The 24,254-nt window shown below is 40.9% G+C and overlaps 1 protein-coding gene across 4 annotated transcripts in view; it reads left to right on the top strand.

Annotated features, from left to right (window-relative positions):
- Positions 1-24,254, top strand: part of IQCK (IQ motif containing K) — a 1,183,927-nt gene that overhangs the window by 193,974 nt on the left and 965,699 nt on the right. For all 4 annotated transcript variants that reach the window (XM_044089750.1, XM_044089749.1, XM_044089752.1 and 1 more), the window contains exon 3: positions 23,975-24,104. In XM_044089750.1, the coding sequence (XP_043945685.1) occupies positions 23,975-24,104 (130 nt within the window). The remainder of the gene's footprint in view (positions 1-23,974; positions 24,105-24,254) is intronic.

Raw genomic sequence — 24,254 nt, 5'->3', positions numbered from 1 at the left:
TACGAAGGGGGTCTGTGTGTAGGGGGAGGGGTGATGAGTTTAAGGACTACACCTCAAGCATAACAAAAGAATGAAAATTGGCCACTTTAGAAAGAAAAAGAAGGAGTGGGCACTGAGAATACTGTTATGTGTGATTATCCCTGTTTGTCTATTAAGTAGTCATTGAAAAGCAAGAAATGGTAATTAAACCTGACTGACTAAAAGAAAGCAGGATATACTTAAAAACACATGTAAAGTCAATGCATTAATAGGATCTTAGGGGCTATGATGTAATATTTTAAAGCCAAACACTGCAATGTGGGACACATAGAGGTACACTAAAAAATCAAAAAGCCAGACCCCCATGTGGGCAGACTCTGGAATTACATTTAAAAATATAACAAAAAAAGTATATAGAGTCCAAAAATTATGTTAAAATGTAGGAAACATCAAAGCATGATGAAATAAACATATATTTTTTTCATTTTCTGGGTGCAGTTGTCCTTTAACTAAACAGTCTTTGCCCCCACGACAAGCTTGCAGTTTGCTTCAGCTGCAGGTGGGTCACTCTGCTGTGGTCAAATCTAGTTCCTCAGACCACTCATCTTTTTTCCCAGGTCCCTCTGGCATTGCCCATACAGACATTATGGACCTGGGGGTTAGCCATGTCATCTGTGGATGTTGAGGTCTGGTCAGTTGGCAAGGGAGAGTCACTCTTGTCAGTCTTAAGAGAAGGGGCAGGAAGCTGCCCCTGCTTAGCCAGAATGTTGTGACCTTCCCTGGGGAAGCTGCTGCTAGCATTAATAAACCTATTTTCCCCAACTTTCCTGTCAGTAAGAAACAGAAAATTAAACACACACCAGCACCAAGCAGGAGTAGTTTATTTGACTGGCTAAGGGTCTTGTACAGGCTATTGAACCATCTTATATGGTAGTTTATGTAAAAGAAAAACATAATTCCTCTTATCCTGAGATTCAAGAAATTTAATCTGTAGTGGAATGGGATGGTATAGATGCAGTTTTTTCTTCCCCAGATTTCTGACTGAGACTCAAAGGAGAGCAAGGTATCTGAATCTCCTTGTGAGGAATTATGTTTCACTAAGACCATTTCCAAAATGTGGCGGTGTTTTCATTTGGAGAACAATGAGGTTTCTCAATACCGCAAAAAATACTATCAGCTGTTACAATTGGAACTTCCAGAATCTTCTTCCACCCCTCGATGCTGTCAGCAATGGAGTTTGTTTGTCACAGCCTGTGATTTCTAGATAAACTGCCTGATGTGTATAAGAAAGAAGACAGAATATATATGACAAGCATATTGATGTTGTTCATATTTCACTGTTGCAGTCATTACATTTGGGTAATCTGCTGGCAGGTTGCCCTCAGTTGGCCTGAATAACAAAGTCTTGGGTCCTGCGTCAGTTGCTGTCGCCTCTTCCATGACATCAGGTCATCAGGGGTATAAAACATGCAGATGACGCCATTTTATTCAGTCTTTCTTGTTGCGCGGTGCCTGTAGCAGAAGCAGTTCACAAGTGCCGGTCAGCCGACTCCTGAAATTTTCGCATTCGAGTTTCAGAACCAAAGTCTTCAAACTAAAGCTAAGTACCCTGTTGGGGAAACTTTTTCTTGCTCCTTACCGATGTCAGTAAAAGTTAATAATTGCATTACTTGTGGGAAGCAAATACCTCATAAGGATTTTCATTTGTACTGTATTCCTTGCCTAGGCCCAGATCATAACGTGCCTTGCTGTCGGTTTTGTGCTAGATTTAACCAACGCACTATTAAGTGTCAATATAGTTTTGCTTCTAAATATTTTGGATCAAGATTTAACTATCCTGAAATGCCATCGGTTAGCAATCCGACTATCGGAGTTCACAAAAAACGCAAAGAAAAAGACAGAGACAGACTGTCGAGGTCCAAAACCAATGACAAAGCTTCTCCTAAGCCAGTTGCTGGTTCGCCGGTACTCAGTGAGGCACTTTTGCAGCCCCTGATATCTGCTACTTTTGAGTCGCAGGCCTCAGAGTCCAGTATGCTGCGAGATGCTCAGATTATTGAACCCGTGGATGTCTCTCCCTTGGATGAGTCTGGAGCTGCTAAGCAGGCACCAGCTTCTGACTGTGTTTTCAGACCTCAACATTTTTATATAAAACCTATGCCAGCTGCAAAAACAAGGTCAAAAACATCTTCTATGTCTAAAAAACTGACGCATGAGCCACGTGCTCAGGCCCCTATGCCTAAAAAACAGATGATCAAAATGGCTGAGGACTTAATTACCTTGGTCAGGGGTTCCCAACTCACCCCCCCCCCACTAAGAGGCCTAGGCAAGGCACTGATTATGAATCTTCAGATCAGGTTTCCATTTCTTCTGATTCCTCTTCTGATCAGGAATTTTCTATTCCATCCTATGAGGATTCTGATGCAAAGGAATCCATCCCATCTGCATCTCCTCCTGAGGATTACTCTTTTGGAGAAACTTTGCATACTTTAAGGGAACATTTTCACTGGGAGAGTCAGGACTTTTCTGAATCAAAAAAGAGGCTTAGGGATTTCCTTCTTCTTCCTCAGCATAGGCCTTTGGCTCTACCCCCTGTACTAGACATTGTGGATGATGTGTTTTCAGAATCAAGCATGGCTCCTGATTCCCTACCTCCGGCTCCTAGTAAGCCAGACAGATATTATAGGGTTCCTGACTCCCACAAATTTCTATTCAAAAATCCTGCTGCTGATCCAGAGACTATTTCTCAGGGTTCCAAGGGTGTAAAGGCCTCTACAGCCAAAAATCTTACCCCCTCTGATAGAGATTCCAGGGCCCTGGATAAATGGGGAAAGAAGGTTTATACGTTTGCTACCTTGGCAATCAGAGCCTTAAACTGCCAGTTTCATATGCTTAAGTATCAATAGCATGTTATGGGCTTACTGAAACAGAAAATTATGTTGATTTCTGATTGTGTGGAAAATAAAGAGTTACAGGAATTATTGCATTCAGCAGAACAAGTTGGAAAGCATACTTTGCAATGTGGTTTTGTTTCCTTGGAGGCCTCTTGCAGGGTCGCAGTTACTGGATCTGTGATTAGAAGGCATGCCTGACTCAAGGAGCAAAATCTGCCTGATCATGCTAAAGTTAAATTGTTGGATGCTCCCTTGCAGCATGATACTCTGTTTGGTAATAAGGCAGAATAGGTTTTTAAAAAAATGGAAGATAAAGCTAAATCTATGCAAACTGTAAAAGATTTCTTGCAAGTGCAGCCACCCAGGTTTAGTAGGCACTGGCCTACTAAAAATTGGTCCTTTCCTGTGTTCAACAGAACCACTCAAGGCAAATCCAGGCACTCAAAAGGCTCCAGATACCAATCACAGGGTTCTTACAGGTCAAAGCAATGGGGTGCCTCCACTTCCAAATCTGGAGGAAACAAAGCACAACCCTATAGTAAGCAGTCTCAATGACTTTCCTGTACCATCACCAAGCACTTACCTTTTAGCGGCCCCCTTGGGGGGAAAACTAGCACTTCATGCTCAAAATTGGCAGTTAATTACCCAGGACAAGTGGGTATTGAACATAGTATCCCAGGGGTACAGATTTCATTTCCATACTTTGTCAGTTCCAAACGGATGGCCAGATATGCCACAAAATCAGTGGGCAGAGGCTCAGAAACAAGTTATGTCCCCTCATGGATATGGGAGTTATTCAGCCAGTACCAGAAAAGGAAAAAGGACAAGGTTTTTATTCAAGGTTTTTCCTGGTACCCAGAAAAGACAATTCTTGGCATCCAATCCTGGACTTATTGATTTTGAACACGTACCTGGACATTCCAAAATTCAAAATGCTAACTTTACAACAGCTACTGCCTATGTTGGGCAGGAACACTTGGTTAGTGACTCTAGATTTAAAAGAGGCATACCTGCATATCCCAATAAGGGAATCATGCGGAAGATACCTCCACTTCAAGGCAGGTTTTTTGCATTACCAATTCTCTGCACTGCCCTTTGGCTTATCTACTGCACCCAGGGTCTTTACAAAGTGCCTGGAACCAGTAATTGCATTCTGCAGACAAAGAAGCATACAAATTTATCCTTATCTGGACGACTGTCTCATTCAAGCAGAGGACAAGGACACTCTTCTTCAACATCTGGAATTTGAAAAAGGCTTCTAACATGCCTAGGGTACACAATAAACAAAATGAAATCCCAACTGGTACCCTCTCAAATAATTACATTCCTAGATGCATGCTTGAATACAACTGCCCAGATGACTTACCTTACGCCAGACAAACAAATGTCAACAAAAACCCAGTTATCTGCAAGACAATTTCTGCAGGCTTTGGGGTTCATGGCATCCTGCATTCTACTAATTCCATTTGCGAGACTGCATATGAGGAAACTTCAATGGTACCTAAAAAGTTTATGGAGCCAACATTGTCATAGTCTGGAAACAATGATTCCTCTCATTCCCTACCTACAACAGGAGTTTCTTTGGTGGGCAGAGACATGTCACCAAAACAAGGGACTGTCTTTCACTCTACCCCCTGCCACCCAAACCCTAACTACAGATGCATCAGACTATGCTTGGGGGGCCCACCTGGTGGGGATATGCATTCAGGGCAAATGGAGCCCAAAACAAATGCATCTGCATATCAACCAGAAAGAGATGCTAGCTGTTCAGAATGCTCTGACAGCCTTCAAGGACTTACTTCATCCAGGACAACTGCTGATAAAGACTGTCAACACCATGGTTATGTGGTACATAAACAGGCAGGGGGGTACACATTCCTACCTCCTTTGTAGACTAGCCATGACATCGTGGAACACGGCTTTGACTTACCAAATACATCTTCAAGCTCAGTTCCTGCCAGGAAAACAAAATACTCTGGCAGACGACCTAAGCAGAAATCTTATGGACCCACATGAATGGAAACTGGATCCACAAATCTTCAGCATGTTAGCACGGAAATGGGGGAGCCCAGACATAGATCTATTTGCCTCTCCCAAAAATTATCAGCTGGACAAATTCTGCAGAAGAATTCATCAGAAAAAAGCTTGGAAAGTGGATGCTCTATCCTTCAGTTGGAAAAACCCATCAGTCTATGGCTTTCCCCCTTTGCCTCTTCTCTCCAAGGTCTTACTAAATGTCACACAGGAAAAAACAAAAATGATCCTAGTTGCTCTGGACTGGCCTCGGCAACACTGGTACCGACTTCTAAGGAACTTTCCCCTTGGTACTTGCCTCAAATACCTCATCTACTGTCTCAGCAGAACAATCAAATTCTGCACACTCAGCTCCAAACTCTGAACCTTGCGGCATGGCGGATCATTTAATTATTCAAACAACACCTCTCAGTAAATCTGTGATGGATGTCAATTTGGAAGCCAGAAGGCCTAGCACTAGAAGATATTATGCTGATAAATGGAAGAGATTCTGTGCTTGGAACCAAGCACAAGGAACAGACACAGCAAAGCCCAATATTCCTCAGATATTACAATATTTGACTGAGATGCTTGACAAGAGCCTATCTTTTTCTTCAATAAAAATCCATGCCTCTGCCATCTCGGCTCATTACAACACAGAGTCACCCCTCTTTTCTCATCCTCTGCTTAAACAGTATCTTAGAGGGGCCAAAAATTTAAGGCCCCCCAGAAGATCTCCAACTCCTGAATTTCATACTGGAAAAACTCACCCTGCCATCTTTTGAACCAGCAGCTACTGCAGATATAAAATTTCTATCTTGGAAAACAGCTTTTCTCTTGGCAGTCACTTCAGCAAGAAGGGTTTCAGAAGTACAGACCCTCATGGCAGTGGAACCTTTTATTATATTTTACCCGGACAGGGTGTCCCTCAGGACCAATCCATCTTTTATTCCTAAGGTGGTATCCAGTGTGGCTCTTAACCAGACCATTCATCTGCCAACATTTTACCCAAATCCAAAGAACAAGGGGGAGATGATTCTGCATTCCTTGGATGTACACAGACAACTAAGATTCTACTTAAACAGGACCAAACCTTTAAGAAAATCTGAGCAGCTTCTGGTAGCATTTGCTGCAGGATCAGAGGGGAAGGCTATATCAAAGCAGAGTATTTCTAAGTGGATAAGCTACTACATTCATTTCTGCTATTTGCATCATGGTAAACCTGTACCCAAGGGGATCAGATCACATTCCACCAGGGCTACCTCTACTTCAGCAGCTTTTCTCAGAGGAGCTCCAAAAAAAGACATACTGGAAGCTGCTGCTTGGAGCTCTGTTCATGCCTTCACAAAGCATTATCATTTACCTCTCTTTTCCAAATCCAGGGCAGGCTTTGCCACTGCAGTCCTGCAGGGCCTTATAGCTGCTCCTAATGCTGTTTAGTTCCATCCTCCCATCCATAGCTTTGGGATTCTACCCAAATGTAATGACTGCAACAGTGAAACATGAAGAACATAGTACAGTTGTGTACACTTACCATAAATGTAGATATTCGAGTGTTTTCACTGTTGCAGTCCGGGTTACCCACCTACCATCCCCCTTTCTATACCTTTCCTTTCCTTCACTATTCTCAAAAGCCTTTGTGGTGTATTTGCTTTTAGTTGAAGGTAAAGTTTATGTTTCTAAAAGTGCATCCATATATATATATATATATATATATATATATATATATACATTTACTGTTTATTTATATTTATATTTTTGCTCCCCATTTGGGGGGCACCTGACATCTGGGGCAAGAAAAACTGAGTAAAATGACATTGGCTGCTTGTTTTATACCACTGACGACCTGATGTCATGGAAGAGGCAACAGCAACTGACGCAGGACCCAAGACTTTGTTATTCAGGCCGACTGAGGGCAATCTGCCAGCAGATTACCCAAATGTAATGACTGCAACAGTGAATACTCTCGAACATCTACATTTATGTTAAGTGTACACAACTGTACTTTATTTATAATCCTTCTCATTCTGACAAGTGTGGAAATAAAAAAACATCTGATAAGTTTGGGAAAAAGTATATGCTTCTGCAACTTTATTGTTTAGAATTTTGAATTGTCAGGATCATAGGTTAAAGTTTATTCTGACTAGTTGTGAACGTATGAGGAACATGTTATCTGCAGTTCCCTCCAGTGAGAAAAATATGCTTTGTGTGGTTTAGTTTCTTCAATTTCTCAGGTCACTATTCATTGTTTAGCTTTTTTAGAACTTTATAGAAACTGCATTCAGTGCTGTGTTGAGGAGAGCTGTGGCCATTGCTGCTGTATTGAGGAGACTTGTCTGGCTGCAATATCATAACCTCCCACAGACTGTAAGAAAATGAGATATTAAATTCACATTTGGAAAAGGATTTAGTTTTTGGATCATCTGCTGCAGATATCATCAAAAAATATGATGAGCTGTGTAAGCTGATACAGGGAATCTGTCATATTTTTCATCCCTCCTTCTCTAAGTTTTCCAAGGGATTTTTTGCTCTGTTGTCCAATTTTGTCAAGAAAGAAAACAGTCTCAGCCAAGTGCTGGTAATAGGATGCTTAAAAAAAATGGCACGGAGGTTCCGAAAAGAAAATAGGAAAGTGCCACAGTCAAGTATATCAGAATAACTATGTAAGGGACCTTGTCCTCCCCTCCCATTCTGGCAGTCTTTTTATCCCTTCCAGAAAATCTGAATCCCCATTTCTCTCTTTTGTCAACAAATTGTTTCAGACAAATGGGTTGTGAGACTTATAAAGTAGGGCTACAAATGGCAGGTGAAAGACACCCCCTCCGTTCAACGGAATTATTCCACAACTAGCAGACCAAACTCCTCTGTTCCCTCTTGTTCTATAGCACATGCTTTCTCAGAGGGTAATAGAATGACTTCCTCATTCCCAGCTGAGCAGAGGGTTTTTATTCAAGAATGTTTCTGGTGCCAAAAAAAGGAAATACCTGGAGACTAGTTTTGGACCTTTTATTTCCTAAACCAGTATGTGATAGTGCCCAATGCTTTCACTTCACAACCTGTTTACCCCTTCTTCCTCATTTTAGTTTTTTGGTAACCTTGGATTTAAAAGATGCTAATCATCACATTCCTATCCATCCAGACTTAGGATGTTTCTTAAGGTTTTATCTGTCTGGATCTCATTATCAGTTCTCTGCCTTACTGTTTGTTTACAAAGGGTCTAGCTTCAGTTATAACCCATTGCAGGCTACAGGGTATCTGCATTTTTCCATATTTAGACTTGCTTGTCATTATAGAGTCTTTTTCAAATGTTCAAGATTCTCTCACTTGGGTGAGTGATCTCCTATGCAGGTTGGGATTCCAAGAGAACATTCAAAAGTCTTTTTTGACTCCATCATACAGGGTTGTGTTCTTGGGTTGTCTGCTAGACACCTTAGTGCAAAGAACTTTTCTTCCACAGCAAGAAAAATATATATTTAAATCTATTCCAGGAGTTTTAAACTCAGACTTTGGTCACTGTGAGGGATTACCTTCAGATTCTGTTTTTCATGGCATATATGATTCTCATACCACTGGCAAGATGGCATATGAGAAAGATACAATGGTATATGAAGTCTCTTTGGTCCCAGCACCAACACCCATTATTATTTCAGACTCCAGGTCTGGGATTTGTGAGAAGAGAAATCACTTGGTGGAGATGTCAAATATCCTTAAATCCTTGTCCCCTCTTCTCTCCTCCTGCTCCAAAGCAGTCACCACAGCCACCTCGGACTTTGCTTGGGGAGCAGTTTCAAAAGTGCTAAAAGTGTGATGTATTTGGGGCAATAAAGACAGACACAAAGAGATAAGTATAAAAGAGATGCTTGCCCTTATCAAAGCTCTCAACTCTCTGCATCACGTCTTGTCTAGAAAAACTTCAAGTTGTTACTGACAATAGTACAGTGATGCCATACATAAACAAGAAAGGGGGAGCCAGGTCTTACCCCTTTAGCAGAATAACCATGCTAGCAAGGAATATAGCTTTACAGCAGAATCTCACTACAGGCTACCCATTTTCCATCAGAGCAAAACTGGATGGCAGACAAGCTGATCAGGACAAAGGTAGACTCTCACAAATAGAAACTAGATTAAGCGGTCTTTCAAGATTTGATTTGTCTGTGGACATATCATAAAGTAGACCTTTTCCCTCCCCTCTGAACAATCAGCTGGCAAAATTCTGCTCTAGGACTTCATGCAAGAAGGTGTGTAAGACAGACGCCTTTGCTTTTTCTTGGGCAGGAATGTTCCTGTATGCCTTTCCACTGATATTAAGGGTACTTCTGAAGATTCAGAAGGAATAACCCAAGATCATTGTGATGACTTCTTCTGGCCTAGGCAACAGTGGTTCTCCCTTCTTTTGGAGTTTTCAATCCTGACCCAACATCTTCATCTAACTGCCTGGATGGTAGGATCTAAATACCTTTTAATCACCTGTTAATTGAGGATATGCAGCTGGTACTAACAGGGACAAGAAAGCCTTCTTCTAGAAAATTATTTATTTATTGATTGATTAAATTTTGTTTACCAGGAAAGTCGGACTGAGCAAGTTTTCAGCACAGGCCCGGGGAAAAAAGCTCCAAGGTAACAATTTAAACAATCAATACCTGCACTAGCAATTTTTATAATGCAGTTTAAGTGAATACATAGCATAGTAGTTAGTATAATAAACGTTCTATTGATGTTCACAAATATTAATATACAAGCATTGTATTGAGAATTTACAGAGAGATGAGTGGTGTATAAGATACGTAGGAGTAATTTAAGAAATACATTAGAGTTTAAGTGTTACTAGAGAAGAAGCAATGTAGTGTTAATTTTGTTGTGCTAATTAGAAGTAGAAATAGTAGCATAAGTACTACAGTAATGTGAAGTATTAGATGGGGATAAGCAGGTATATTAGCAAATGGAAAAGTTTCCTAGTTGGTGCCAATAACATAACCAGCACCGATTCAGGGCTAGTGTTTTTCTGATTTTACAAAATTTATGTGAGTTACTTTCTTACAGCCTCACTTACTTCTCTGTCAAGGTTCATTTGTCGGACAATTCAACATATCTGTCTTGGATTCCCCACCTTCAAGGCATTCTTATATCAAAAGGTTTTTGAAAGAGGTATTGCATAAGGGACCTCCAAGAAAACTGAGGACTCCCCCATGAAATCTTAATTTCTATTTTAGAAAAGCTAACACTTGGTCCATTTGAACCATCTCATCTGGTTGACTTGAGATACTCAACATGGAGCACAGTTTTACCAGTTGCTCTGACCTCTACAAGAATAATATCTGAGTTGCAAGCTCTTATGGTGAGACAAATCTATCTCATTTTCCACAGAGACAGGGCTTCATTGAGAACTAATCCTTCCTTTATGCCTAAAGTGGCATCTGAGTTTACTATGAGCCAAATTATCCATCTCCCTGGATTTTTGCCTGATCCCCAAAATGAGGGAAAATGGATACTTCATACATAAGATGTCCAGAGAGAACTCGGGTACTAACCTGACAGAACAAAATCTTTCAGAAACTTCAATCAGTTGTTCATTTCTTGTGAAGATATGAAGAAGGGACAACCTATGCTAAAGCAGACTATTTCCAAATTGTTGTCTCAGGCAATATTTATTTTTATTTATTTATTTATTTATTTTACATTTGTTGACCGGGCTAGTCTAACTGGATATATGTCCATTTTCAGTAGAGGCCCGGGGAGAAAAGCTCCAGGTGTAATACATAGTAAAAAATATAAAAAAGCAGTCTGTATAAAAATTAAGACAGTCAAATCCATAAACAGTTAAAGATGAATTCACAAAAATTAGTATGCATAAAAAGTTAAGACAGGTAAATCCTTAAACACATAAAAATAAATTGCCAAATTGAAAAATTTTTTTTTTTTTGTGATGGCCATAAGAACCATACTTTAGTGTAGCTTGAGAAAATAGAGAGGATAACTTGAGAAAGAGGTGGGGTAAATATAGGAGAGGTGTGAAAGATATAATGGGATGAGTAGAGGAATAGATCATTTTCATGGTGAAAGAAAAAAAAAATTACTATCATGGGGGGGGGGGCAGTAGCATTTAGCTAGAAGAGGGGATAGAAAAGTTCCTGTCATAAGTATGGTTGGTGAATTATGGTAAACATTTAATGTGTTTCTGGGTGGAAAAAGAGGAGAGGTAAAGAAAGATAGGAAACTGGAGTGAGAGCTAGTCTGGGTTGATACATGGGCAGAGCCATTTGTTATTAAGGTACAATTTAAGATTTTTCTTAAAGATAGGAAGGGAAGTAAGGGATGTGATATCAGTGGGTAATTTATTCCAATGTCTCCCAACTGAGATGGAGAATAGGCCATCAGCTGCTGAGTTATTAGGTATAGTTATGTTGATCAGAAGCTTGTTAGAGGAGCGTAGATGTTTCAGGTTATAATAATTTATTTTATTATTTTATTTTATTTTACAATAATGCTAGAGAGTATTGGAGTTTTAGTTGGTTGGTACAGGGTTTTGTGAGCTATTAGTAGTTGTTGTAGTTTGATCTGATTTGGAAGCTCTAGCCAGACAAGTTGTCTTAGATTAATGCAGTGGTGGGTTCTAAAGGGAGATCCAGTGGCAAATCCAGCAATGTTGCTGTAAGATATAACTAGTTTATTAAGGTTTTTTTTGGACAGGTTGGTATAAATCAGACTTGCATATAGTAAAGTAGAGATAAGATGTGTCTTGGCTAGGGTAATTCTAGTGGCTGGGGTAAGGTATGGTTTTATTCTATATAGGGTTCCTATTTTTTTGTTTACACTTTTTATAGTTGTGTTAATATGATTTTCAAAATTGAGTTTGTTATCTATTGTAATACCAAGTAGTTTTGTGGAGGTTTCAGGGGAAATACTAGTATTGTTGTTGGAAGTGATAGAGAAATGAAGGGGGATTTGGTTACTGAAGGGGGATTTGGTTACGTGTTGGGGAGAAAAGTAGAAGTTTTGTTTTCTTTGGGTTGAGTAGGAGACAGCGTTGGGAAAACCATTGTTCCACTGTGTTAAAGGCTTTTTGAGTAAGAGACTGAAGTTCAGCATGAGAGGTAGATGAACAGATAATAGTGGAGTCATCTGCATATTGAATACAGTTAGAAAAAGGGATGGCAGATTGAAGGTCATTGATAAAGATAGAAAAAAGAAGTGGACCTAAGATAGAGCCTTCAGGAACACCTAGGGAAATAGGAAGGTGGTCAGATAGTGAGTTTTTCCAGAGTACTGCTTGTTGACGGTTGTTGAGGTAAGATTGAAACCAAGTTAAGCTATTAGTATCAAGTGATAGAGAATTGAGAATGTGAAGGAGCATTTTGTGATTTACCATGTCAAAGGCTTTCGATAAGTCAATGAATAGTGCAGAAGAAAGACTGTTTAGGTTGCGGTTGGTGTTAATAGTGTTTGTGAAGGAGAGCAGAGCAGTGGTGGTACTGTGGGAAGGTCTGAAGCCATGTTGACAGTTAACAAGTAGGTTGTTTTGGAGAAGATGATGTAGGAGTTATTTATGGATACATTTTTCTAAGATTTTGGCTATAGGGGATAATAAAGCAATGGGACGATAGTTAGATAGATCAATAGAGTTTCCACCTTTGTGCAGTGGGATGATGTGGGATATTTTCCAGATATCAGGGACAGTTCCTTCTTTGATGGATCTATTTATCAAAATAGAGATGGGATAAGCAATAGCTTTGGCTCCTATTTGCATAAACTCAGGAGGGAGTTTGTCTTCAGAGGGTGAGGAGGGTTTAAGTTTTTGAAGTATTGAAGAAATATATAATGTGGGGATGGGAAGGAAGTGAAATACAGGTGGAGTATTAACAGAGGAGGAGTGTAAAACTGAGGTGTCAGGAGATAGGTGACTAGCCAGGTTTTGAATAGTATTTGTGAAGTAGGAGTTAAATGTATTGGCTATTTGTATAGGGTTATCAGGGTTGGAGTCATGTGGGTTGGGTATTATTGATTGGCCTGGGGATAATAGTTTATTGATGGTGGTCCAGAATTTTTTTGGTTCCTTATTGGATATTTGTTGTAGATGAAGGTAGTAGTTCTTTTTATCTGATAGTATGGCTTTTTTTTTTGTTCCTACATTCGCGAAAGGTTTGGTGGTCAGCATGTGTTTTGGAAGTACGCCATTTTGCCCAGTTTTTGTTTCTGGTTATGATAAGTTGCCTAGTATTGTAGCTTATCCAGGGGGTGGGTTTGGTTTTGATTCTAAGCTTGTGTAAGGGTGCAAGCTGATTAAGAATGGATAAGAAAGTGGAGTTGAAGTATTGTTCAGGATCATTGAGAGGAAGTGACTTTAGAGGAGTCCAGTTACAGTGATATAGTTGTGTGAGGAAGAGTTCTGAGTTAAAGTTTTTTTTTAAGCGTAGTGTACGAAAAACAGTAGGGAAGGTGATGTAGGTTTTTTTTCTTATGATATAGGTTAACAGGTGATCGCTTAGATCGTCTGGTAGGGTGCCTGCTGCGTAGGTTTGTTGGGGAGTATTGGTAAGTATCCAGTCCAAAATGGAGTCTTTATTGTTGCTTTTGTTAATTCTGGTTGGGCTTGAGATTAATTGAGAGAAGCCATGGAGATTGATATGTGAAGTGGAGTTTGACTGATTGCAGTGATTCCAATCAATATTTAGGTCACCAAGTATTATTGTTTCTTGTGGGACAGTAGTAGCTAGCCAGCTGAGAATGTTCTCAAGGGTGTCAATATTATTTCCTGGAGGGAGGTATGAACAAATAATATAGATGGCTTTATTTTTGTTTACTTGTAGTTTAGAGCATATCAGTTCCGTATTATTATTTAAGGGGAGGTTCAGGTTACAGGAGCTGATTTGAAGGTGAGTTTTGTAAAGAATAGCAACACCTCCTTCCTTTTTTGTTGTGCGATCAAGTCTAATTATGTTATATCCTGGTGGGGTAATTTCACTGTCTTTAATAGTAGGTTTTAGCCAAGTTTCAGATAGGCATAGGATGTCAAATTTGTTGATGTCAAGAAGTGCATGTAGTTGTGCAATTTTGTTGCAAATACTATGTATATTCAAATGAGCTATGGTGAGAGAGTTGGTAGCTCTGGTTGAAGGTATGGCTTTAGGGTTGTTAGTATTTTCAGTAGTTGAGGTCAGGAAGTGTTGTGGACCAGGGTTTGGATGAATATCTCCATCTAAGAGTGTGTTGTGGGGTATTTGATGTTTGGGTTTAAGGTTTAGGACAAAGTAGTAGGTAAGTTTTTTTGTTTTTGTGTTATAAGATCTTATATGAGTTAATCTGTGATATTTAGCTGGAGAGAATTTGGAAGAGTAGATGGGATTTTTGAATGTTACAGGAGATGGTGAGATAGACGATGATGTATGAAAGCAGGGGATTGAAGAGAAGGAGTGTAATGGTTTTTCATATGAGGCTAGGAAATAGGTTGTAACAAGAGTAGATGTGACAAATAGGAAGAATAGTGCTTGAGATGGATAGAATGTGATATTCATTGTAGTGAGGTGAAGTAACAGATGGAGTATAAAGAATGGTTGGTCAGATAGACTTTGAGAAGTGTTGTGGGTTGTAGAGAGGTAAAGGTGGAAGAAGGTCTAAGAATTGAAAGGTGTGGTAAGATGAAGGGGAGGAGGGTTGTAATCGGGTTATGTAATAGGTGACAATTGAGCAGGGGTGTGGTTGTTATGATATAAAAGTAGGACCACTGGGGGTGGGTGGGAATTGGGGGTAGGGTAGGGGAGCGGAGCGGGCTCAGACAATAGAGCAGAATGTGCAGGAAGACAATCAGCAAAGTGAGAGAAACACAGCAGGTAAGTCCAGTGGTAAAGAAAGGGAGGATAGAATGCAGAGGAAGGAAGGAAGAGATTCAGGGTAAAGGACTATAAGTTGCTGATAGCAGAGTGCCTGGGGTAAAGGAGAAAAGGTGGCAGATAGAGTAAGAAGAGACTGAGAAATGAGAGACTGGGATTAGTTTCAGGAGGCTTACAGGAGTGGGGTAGGAAATAACTGGGCAGAGGCTAGTAATATGGGAGGTTAGCAAAGCAAGGTAGGAGATTACCACACAGGGAAGAAAATAATACTTTACAGAGTAAATTAGCAGACCGCCACCCGGTGGCCACTCTTGGTATGGCAATAGTTATTGTCTTATTGGAGATGGGGACGAGGAAGTGAATATGATAGAGTAAGTAATGCAAGGGGTAAGACTGTGGAAGTACAGTAGAAAAAAAAGTGGGAGGGGGAGAGGCTGCTGGCTAGCCTGCCTATTTAGTACACCTAGACTAGAAAGGTAAGAACTTAAATTAAAAAAATGTAATGTACATATGGTTACATTGAGTCAGTATCGATACATACTTTCAATGCCTTTTATAGGACAAAATTTTCTGGGAGCTGTAGGAGTTTTCTTAGGTACTCTAATGTTCCAAGGCTTTCAGAAGGGTGCAAGCAGGTAAGTTGTTACTGGAGCACAGTGTTTCAATGCCTTTTATAGGACAAAATTTTCTGGGAGCTGTAGGAGTTTTCTTAGGTACTCTAGTGTTCCAAGGCTTCCAGAAGGGTGCAAGCAGGTAAGTTGTTACTGGAGCACAGTGTTTCAATGCCTTTTATAGGACAACATTTTCTGGGAGCTGTAGCAGTTTTCTTAGGTACTCTAGTGTTCCAAGGCTTCCAGAAGGTGCAAGCAGGTAAGTTGTTACTGGAGCAATAATCTGCCTGGACTGCCCCAAATTAAAAACATTATCTTTTATGCTAATGATATAGCATTTTTTATATGATTATCTATTACATGCTAATTTGTGCCCCTTCTAAATGATGCCAGATATATAATAATCATCAGTCATTCCTAAGCAGAAACAAAACAAACTCAATGATCTGATGTTGTCTAATTTTGGCTGATTCAGTGTTTGAGTTGTTGGATCTGATCATATCTGACCTTGACTCCTCCTTCTAAAGCTGTGGATCTGAATTTCTGACTCCCACTCTACCTACAATTCCTTCTTCACTAAGTTATCTCAGATCTTGCTTGCCACCTGAATAGTCTAGACTTTTCTGGGAGTTCTACTTTTCACAATAAGGGAAAGTGTTTTTTCTGTCAAAAATAATGACTGTTTTTGGCTTCTCCCTATCCTTTTTTTAGATTATTATCAGAGTTTTTTCTATAGAAGTGCTTTTTTTTCACTAGTTTAGCTTTTTCTCTATAGAAAGTTTTTCACAGTACTAACCTAGTAGTGTGGTTACAGTGTTAAAATATTTATTAGAGATAGGTTAGCTGTTAGGACTTGTTTTTTGTGTGACTGTTTTTTCAAGAATGTTATAGTATGTAACATTTGGTAAAATTTTCTAAATAGTTTTTTTGTAGCATAATTTCTTGATGTCAGGAAAACCAGAAGGATTTAAGAAGTGCTCAGCTTCTGGACACAAAATTCCATCTCAAGACCAGTACTCTCTCTCTGTGTATTTTATAGGTTCTGTGCACCTAGAGGCTACCTGTGATATCCGTGATATTTGTGGTTCTTTTGGATCCAGGACCATTCAAGACAAGTAAGAAAAGCTTATTGGGAAAGACTTGCTCTCCCCTCAGACAGGGTCTTCTTCTTGCTGTCAAACAATATCTTGTACACTTAGCCCAGCTTCAGCTTCACCAAGCAGTAGAGCAGGCAAAAGAAGGGAAAAGGAAAGGGAGAAGTCAAAGAAAAAAGAAGTAGAAAAGTCTAAGGAGAAAAGATTTGAAGAAAGAAGATCTGAGAAATCAAGAAAACGGTCCCTGAATCTTCAGGTCCAGCACCTAAAACTCCAAGGAAGTTGGATAGACCAGTTATTCAGATCCAATCTCCCTCTTCTCAAGCTAAGTTCTAACCAGAGTCAGTGACTCCTCTTCTCAATTTGCATAGTCTGCAGGAGAGATGATACTCCAGACCTTTTTCTTGGGATTGTCATTGAGGTCAGAAGCCTGGACGTTGACTGTACAATGAGGAATTTCTTAAGGACACAAATTCAACTGTGAGTTCTCCCAGCTCTGTCCCTATGGGGAGCTTGAGGTACAGGCCCATCTTCCCCTCCCCTTTTCTCTTTGGTACTGACCTGTTTTTTGGATATGGTCCCCCTGGGTCTGAACCCTTCTGGTGACAGTGTGTGGAACTTTAGTGGTGACAACATCCCTTACTCTGTCTACGCCAATTCTCTCAGATCAAGACAAGTCCCAAAGCTGAAATGTTGGTGGTGGGGATCCAGTGATGGAGTCGACTCTGAAGTTTTTGGAGCCATTTCTTCCTCTCAGGGCCTTTACATTTGATTGCTTGGGTTGAAGGTCCTCCTCAGAGCTGACCTTGATTGGTCTGTGGAAAGGCACACTGATGTCCCATTCACCAGGCTGAACAAGGAGAAAATTACAGTCAGCTGCCTGTCAGGTGCCAGGATCCACCACATAACGCATGCACTCAAGTCACTCCACAACAAGTACAAGTATGACTCTGTCATTGTCCACGTTGGAGTGAATGACTTGAGACATACCACCCTGGACTACATGAAAAGAGACATGTAAGAGCTCTCAAATAATGTGGCCCAGGCAGGTATGACCCTAGCTCTGAGTAGCATCCTGCTTTCGCCCAGAATGATATCACAATATAAGGATAAAATGATTGACTTCAACAATTGGCTAAGCTTCTGGTGTCATTCAAAGGGGATCCAGTATCTGTCTGCCTGGGATGGCATGATCGACAGACCACGATGCTTTGCCAGAGATGGTCTGCACCTGTTGCCCCTGAGATTCAGGTTACTGGCTAAGGCTCTTGCCACCCCTATAGTGCCTTTTTTAGGCAAAGTTCAAAGGACAAAACCACCACCGTAACAGGTACAAGCATGCAAAATCTGAAGGTAATGCTACTCAATGCTAGAAGTCTAAACCTCAAAATGCACTCTCTCGAGGCACTCGTAAAAATGAAGAACATCGATATCTGTGTAGTAACTGAGACCTGGTTCAAGGCTCCAAAGAGCACCCCTGCAATACCAGGCTACAACTCTTACCACACATTTCGGCCACCAAACCAGGACCAAAACACTAAAGGTGGAGGAGTGTCCATATTCACCAATGATATTCACACCACCAGGCTAGTTGCCCAACACAATGCGTCTGAAATTATCCAAGTGCAACTAACACTAGGTAAGACTGCAATCCAAATTGTGGCTTGCTACAGATCCCCCACCATGCCCCAAGATTCTCACTACACCTTTCTAAACATACTGGAAAATATTAAGATACAACTAAACACGCTAATACTGAGTGATTTCAACTACCCTGCCATTAACTGGGAAAACTACTCGTGTACCAACACCTTTGCCCAATGGTTTTTGTAATTCATAAATTCCAACACCCTGGATCAACTAATCCATAGTCCCACCTGGGGGTCCAGTATCCTTAACCTGGTCATTACCAACATGGGAATTTGATGCTCCACACCTATGGTCACCCCCTCGTTGGTCAGGTCTGACCATAAGTTAATCACCCTTAACATCCACATCCCACCCCCACCCACCAGTAAGGAAACCTCCATAAAAGACTTCTCCAAAGCCAACGGTCATGCCACTCAAGTCAGAAGTGACAAACTTCATGACACCCATGCAGACAGGAACTGAAAGTTCGACTGCTGAATCCTACACTAAGGCACTGTATGACAACATCCACTCATGCATGAATCGTGCCATCCCAAATAGAACCAAGATGCTCTCCTCCAAAAAAAGGAAGCCAATCTGGTGGTTCCCTGCCATAAACCAACTTTACAACAAAAGGAAGAAACTGTTGCAGAAGCGAGGAAAATCCCAGAATGCAAAAAACTCCCTTACCAGCCTTAGTAAGAAGCTGAGATCCCTCATAAAATCCTCCAAAGCTAGTTACGAAAATAAAATTGCCAAAGATTCCAAAGACAACCACAAGGCATTCTATGTCAAGAATCCAAATGACAATGCTCATATCTGCTCTGAGCTACAACAGAATGGCATTAAATATACTGATCCCAAGGATATTGCCAATATCTTGGCAGATCAGTTCAGTGCCAACTTTACCCCCCTCTCACCCCCTAAACGGCCCATCTCAGTATCAGAAGATTGCCAAATTCTGGTAATAACTGCCATACAGGTAAAATCAAAAGCTAAGAATACAGCATCCATGGGACCAGATGACATCCTGGGCTGTGTACTACATGAACTACAAAATGAACTGGCACCTCACCTACGTGTCATGTTTAATCATAGCCTCACCTCAGGCTTTGTGCCCACTGAGTGGCGCACAGCTACAGTTCTCCCACTCCACAAGGGGGGATCCATCTTGGATCACAGGAACTATTGCCTCATCAGTCTAACGAGCCTGATCCGCAAGGCCATAGAACATATTATCATGGAACTTATAAACAAAAACATTGGCAACCTTCAAACACTGGACCCCACCAAGGGCCGATCTTGTCTCCTGAACCTGATTGACTTCTTCGAATCAGTCTCCAGGGCCGTGGATGAGGGTAAGGTGGTCCACACAGCCTATCTGGACCTCATCAAGTCCTTTGACACCATCCCCCACTCTGGAATCATAGATAGAATTACTAAGCTGGGCATTAATCCCTATGTCACTCGATGGGTTGCCAACTGGCTCACTGACAGAACCCACACTATAAAAGTAGCTGACTCCAAATCCAGCTCCAGACAAGTGACAAGTGGAGTACCTCAGGGTTCAGTCCTGGGACCGCTCTTGTTTGGCATGTACTTCTCTGAAGTACAGGCCAACACTAAGGGACTCTGGCTAACAAAGTCTGCAGATGACTGAAAACTGGGAGCCATTATTGAATCCCCAAATGATGTGGATACTCTACAGAAGGGCCTTACTGAAACAGATGTTTGGTGCTAGAGCCATGGGCTCAAGCTCAATGCCAAGAAATGTATAGTTATCCCCTTTGGGAAAAAACATGTACCTGTGAATTACCACATAGATGGCAGTACATTAAACACTAAAAGTGTGTGATAAGAGACTTAGGGACACAGGTGGACAGTGGTCTAACCTTCGATAATCACATCGCCACAACAGTCAGGAAATCCTTCTATGTGTCACACTTCATCACTAAGGGCTTTTCATCCAGAAAAAAGGAGGTCATTGTCCCACTGTACTCATCCCTTATTAGACCCATTATAGAATACAATGCCCCATTTGGTATGTACCTCTCAAGACATCTGCAGCAACTGGAAAGGCCGCAAAAATACCTCACTAAAAGAATCACAGGCCTAAAGCAGATGCCCTATGCTGACCACCTTAAAAAAACTCCAGCTATACTCTGTCGAATATCGTCTACTCAGAGGGGATCTCTGCTTAACATACAAGGCCATGTCAAACCCAGAGCTGTTGGACATGCTACACTTAAAGAAATCCCAATCCCTCAGAGCCACACACTCCAGGGATCTAAACCTTTGTCATCACAATAAACAAAACATGCTGGAGGGATAGGTTCCTGACCCAGAGACTCCCCAGACTCTGGAATACACTGCCCATACATGTCAAGCAGAGTGCCTCTTTGGCCCTCTTCAAAAGGAACCTTGACAATTGGATGGGAGAAAGGAAATTCACCCCAGGGATCATGTCAGTCGCCCTGCTAGACAGAGGTCCAGGGAAGTAAATAGTGTGATAAGAAATAGCCAGGGAATTGTTATGGCTAGACTTGTATATACCCTAGGGCTGATAACCTATTACCAACCTATGAACCTATAAGATCCTGAGGCTTTGGATAGGAGGAACATTTCCTCTGCTCCAATCCTGGTGTTGGCTTTTGAGGCTTTTGAATGGGTCTTGGCCAGGCCAAGGAGACAGGTGCAATCCTCAAGTTTGGATCTGTCCCAACTTCCAGTGGATCATGTGACTTATTCCTCTCATTCTGATCAATGAGGAAAGTCATAACCTATAGGCCTGGAGGGTACCCGACAGTTGAGTTTCCAGTCTGACTCAGACTTGTTTCCTCAAGTTCCCTGGAGACAAGGTCCTGGAAAACTGATGTGCAAATTGAAGCACTTAGAATCTTTTTCAGAATCAGTCATTGAAGAGACAGATTTAGATGAAGGTGAAGGGTCTCTTAGATTTCCCCTTGAAAATGTCACATTTGGTGACATCCTAGAATTGATAAAACAAAGGAGAGGTTGGTCCACCAGAACCCTTTCCCAGGATGAGTCTGTGTTCCTCAAGGCCTTTGGTACTGGCTGATATGCATGCTGGGTGGCACCACCCACAAAATCCCCCTCAAAGATCTTGTAGCACAGCGGATATGGAAGGACCTAAAAAGCCTGATAGAATTTTATTGGCCCCAAAGAACAGGAAACATTTACTCAAGGGCCACCAGTAGACGCCATGGTAGTAGCAGCCACCTTGAAAAAAGAACTATATGAGGAGAGTTCTTCTCTTCATTGCCCTAACCGGAAGTCAAGGGCACTGAACAGATTGGAGAAACGGACTTACCCCACCAAGGACCTAGTCTAGGAATCAAATCAGTGGTAAGAAGATGTGATTCAAAAAATTACAGGGCTATCATCAAGAAACTTCTGGAGACAGACCCCCTCAGACCTGAGGGGGAGGTAACGACATCACCCCAGTCACAGAGATGGGCCCCATAATCATGGTTTTCACCGTCCTTTCACCAAGAAACCCTATCAGAGCTCCTAGGAGACAAGTTGAGCAGGTGAATTCTACTGTCCCATGAGTGATCCCTCAACCAAGCAGTGGTGACAAAGATTTTCAGCAACTGGGGCAACCTTGCTGTGACCGCTTCACCTCATACCTGAACAGCAAATGCAGCAGTTACTTTGCCCTAATCCCTCTACATACAGAAACAGTAACCTAGGGATGCTCTAGATCACATTTGGCCCTCAGGTTTCCTTTACACCTTTCCCCCAATTGCTGTCTTGACAAAATTTATTCAGAAAGACAGGAGGTGCAAGGCCAGAGTGATTTTCATTGCCCCTTTTTGACCTTGGTAGATGTTGCTCCCATTCCTTTGGTCTCATTTAATTCACTGTCCATGGGTGTTAGATCCCAGCCCAGATCTACTGAGTCACCCATCTGGGTTGCATCTATCGGATCTACAAACCCTAAATTTGACTGTATGGTTACTCTAACTGTGATAATAGCCAGAAATGACAGACTTTTTTCATTGATGGTTCATACTATTTCCTCCTCACAAACACAGTCTACCAAAACAATTTTTTCAAAGCAAGTGAGGGTTGAATCCTTTTTCTGCTTCTCTCCCATTGATTTTAGACTTCCAGAACATGTCTAATTTTTCTCTTATCAAAGTGCAGATGGCTGCCATTTCAAATTTTCACATAGGGAATAATGACTCCTATATTGCCTCTCTTAAAATTTCCAAAGTCTTTCTCAGGGGTACTTTTTTCATTGAATATTGCTATCATGCTTCAAACCTTAACCCAAAACCCTTTGAAATAGTAGCCTCAGCAGATGTCGTATACCTCTCATGGAAAACCATGTTACAAGTACTATCATGCAAACTACCAGAACTCATTTTCCATAAAGACAGAGTAACATTTCTGATTCTTAGACAGCCATACCACAGTGCCTATTTCAAAGAGGTGGAGCACCATGGTGGGCTGAATTTCTGGCCTACAACAAAGCTAATGAGGCATTCATGGAAAGGATTATGATAATTAACCATGTGCTCTACCCCATAAATGAATGCCTCTTGTAAGTGATTTATGCCTCTGAGTGATTCATTGAGCTTGTCAGCAGCATAAATCCTAACTGCCAGTCACAAAGATTAACTCAGTGAAAAGCTTGCATTCACCCATTACTTTCAGTGGGTGAGATTGCTCGACGTAAATGCTTAAGAGTTTAGCAGACAGGTAGTGTTGGGGAGTGTATGTATGTATGTGTATATATATATATATATATATATATATATATATATATATATATATATATATATATATATATATACGTGTGTGTGTTTTTGTGTATGTGTGAGAGTATATGCAGAGGTATGAGTGGTGTCCGGCGAGTGTGTGTGTGTGTGTGTGTGTGTGTGTGTGTGTGTGTGTGTGTGTGCGTGTACGTGCACACATGTGTGCGGGTGAGATGTTGCCATACCTCTCAACTCCCCCTAAATTAATGAGCAGTGAATGAAGTACAGGGATAGTGGGAAGGGGGACAATGAACACCATGGAAACATTTGAAATAACCTTGAAATCAATGTAAACATTGATAGAACAACATGTTGTGCAGCAAGAAGCTGCACATTAGAATGAAGAAGTATGAAACTTTCTGATATTCTTGACTGACTCTAAGGATTTGTGACTTCCAAGTGCCGTGCTGAAGACATCCAGACAAAGTTGGGGGAGGGGACATTAGGTGACACCAGGGAACCTTTCTAAATATTACTGTAATCCACTTAAAGGGTTAACAGAGAAACAGATCTTGCATCACAATGTGTTTCTGAACAAAAAGAAGAATGAAACTGTCTGACATTATTGTCTGACTGTAATCACTGAGTGATTCAAAGATGTGCAAATTAACTTGTGGTGAGGTATTTTCTCGCTGTAGCTAATGTATCTCTGAATTGCTGGTTTCCACAATCATGACAGTAGGCCCTTTTGGCCACATTCTTACTGCTTGTGGCTGGCAAGTCTTTGAATCCTGGCTTTTATGCTTCTCTATAGCTTTTGGAGTATAGAATAATGGAGCTATTTTGAGGAGAAGGTATCATAACTGTACTGTGTCTGATAATTGCTTTGCGTTGGTGGTGTATGATGTTTAATGGTTTTATAGTAAATAAAACATATCTGTTCTTTAAATGTTCATTTCTCTGCAAAATACAATAGATAATTATTGCTTACATTCTACCATGTTTTACTTATCTCCACATTTTGCTAGCATAACATGTTTGCAAACTGTGACATTTTATTGGTTCTGTGATGCCTGCAAGTGTGCTAGAAGTATTTCTACATGTTTTGTTTAGGATTTTAATAAAGTGTTAAATTTTACTAATACACTTCATAACAATTTGCTGTTTTCTGGGAAGTAAGATGCTGTCTCATTGCTTTCTCAGATCCCTGTGGACACAGCTGTATTTCAAGACTTTGAGCCAGAGAAGTCACACCCTGCATTTGCTGGCTATGCTGTTGTAGAAAAACCAGCTCCAGTTCCGCGTACTGTACAACTGCCTGACCCTAAAACATGTATGTGGAAAAATCTCAAATTTTCCATTGCACACATATTTACAAGTATTTATTTAAAGCTAGTTTCTTGTACATTTTTCAGTGGTGGAATTGACAAATTAGTTTTACTGATGGGAAAACTCTGTGTCCACTAATAAAAAAGCTGCCATT

This window comes from Protopterus annectens, chromosome 12.part0 (genome assembly GCF_019279795.1).
Source record: "Protopterus annectens isolate FY-2018-M chromosome 12.part0, PAN1.0, whole genome shotgun sequence".
In the NCBI taxonomy this organism is placed as follows: domain Eukaryota; kingdom Metazoa; phylum Chordata; order Ceratodontiformes; family Protopteridae; genus Protopterus; species Protopterus annectens.
Note: the sequence above shows the minus strand (reverse complement) of the source record. Positions and strands in the feature narration are given on the sequence as shown.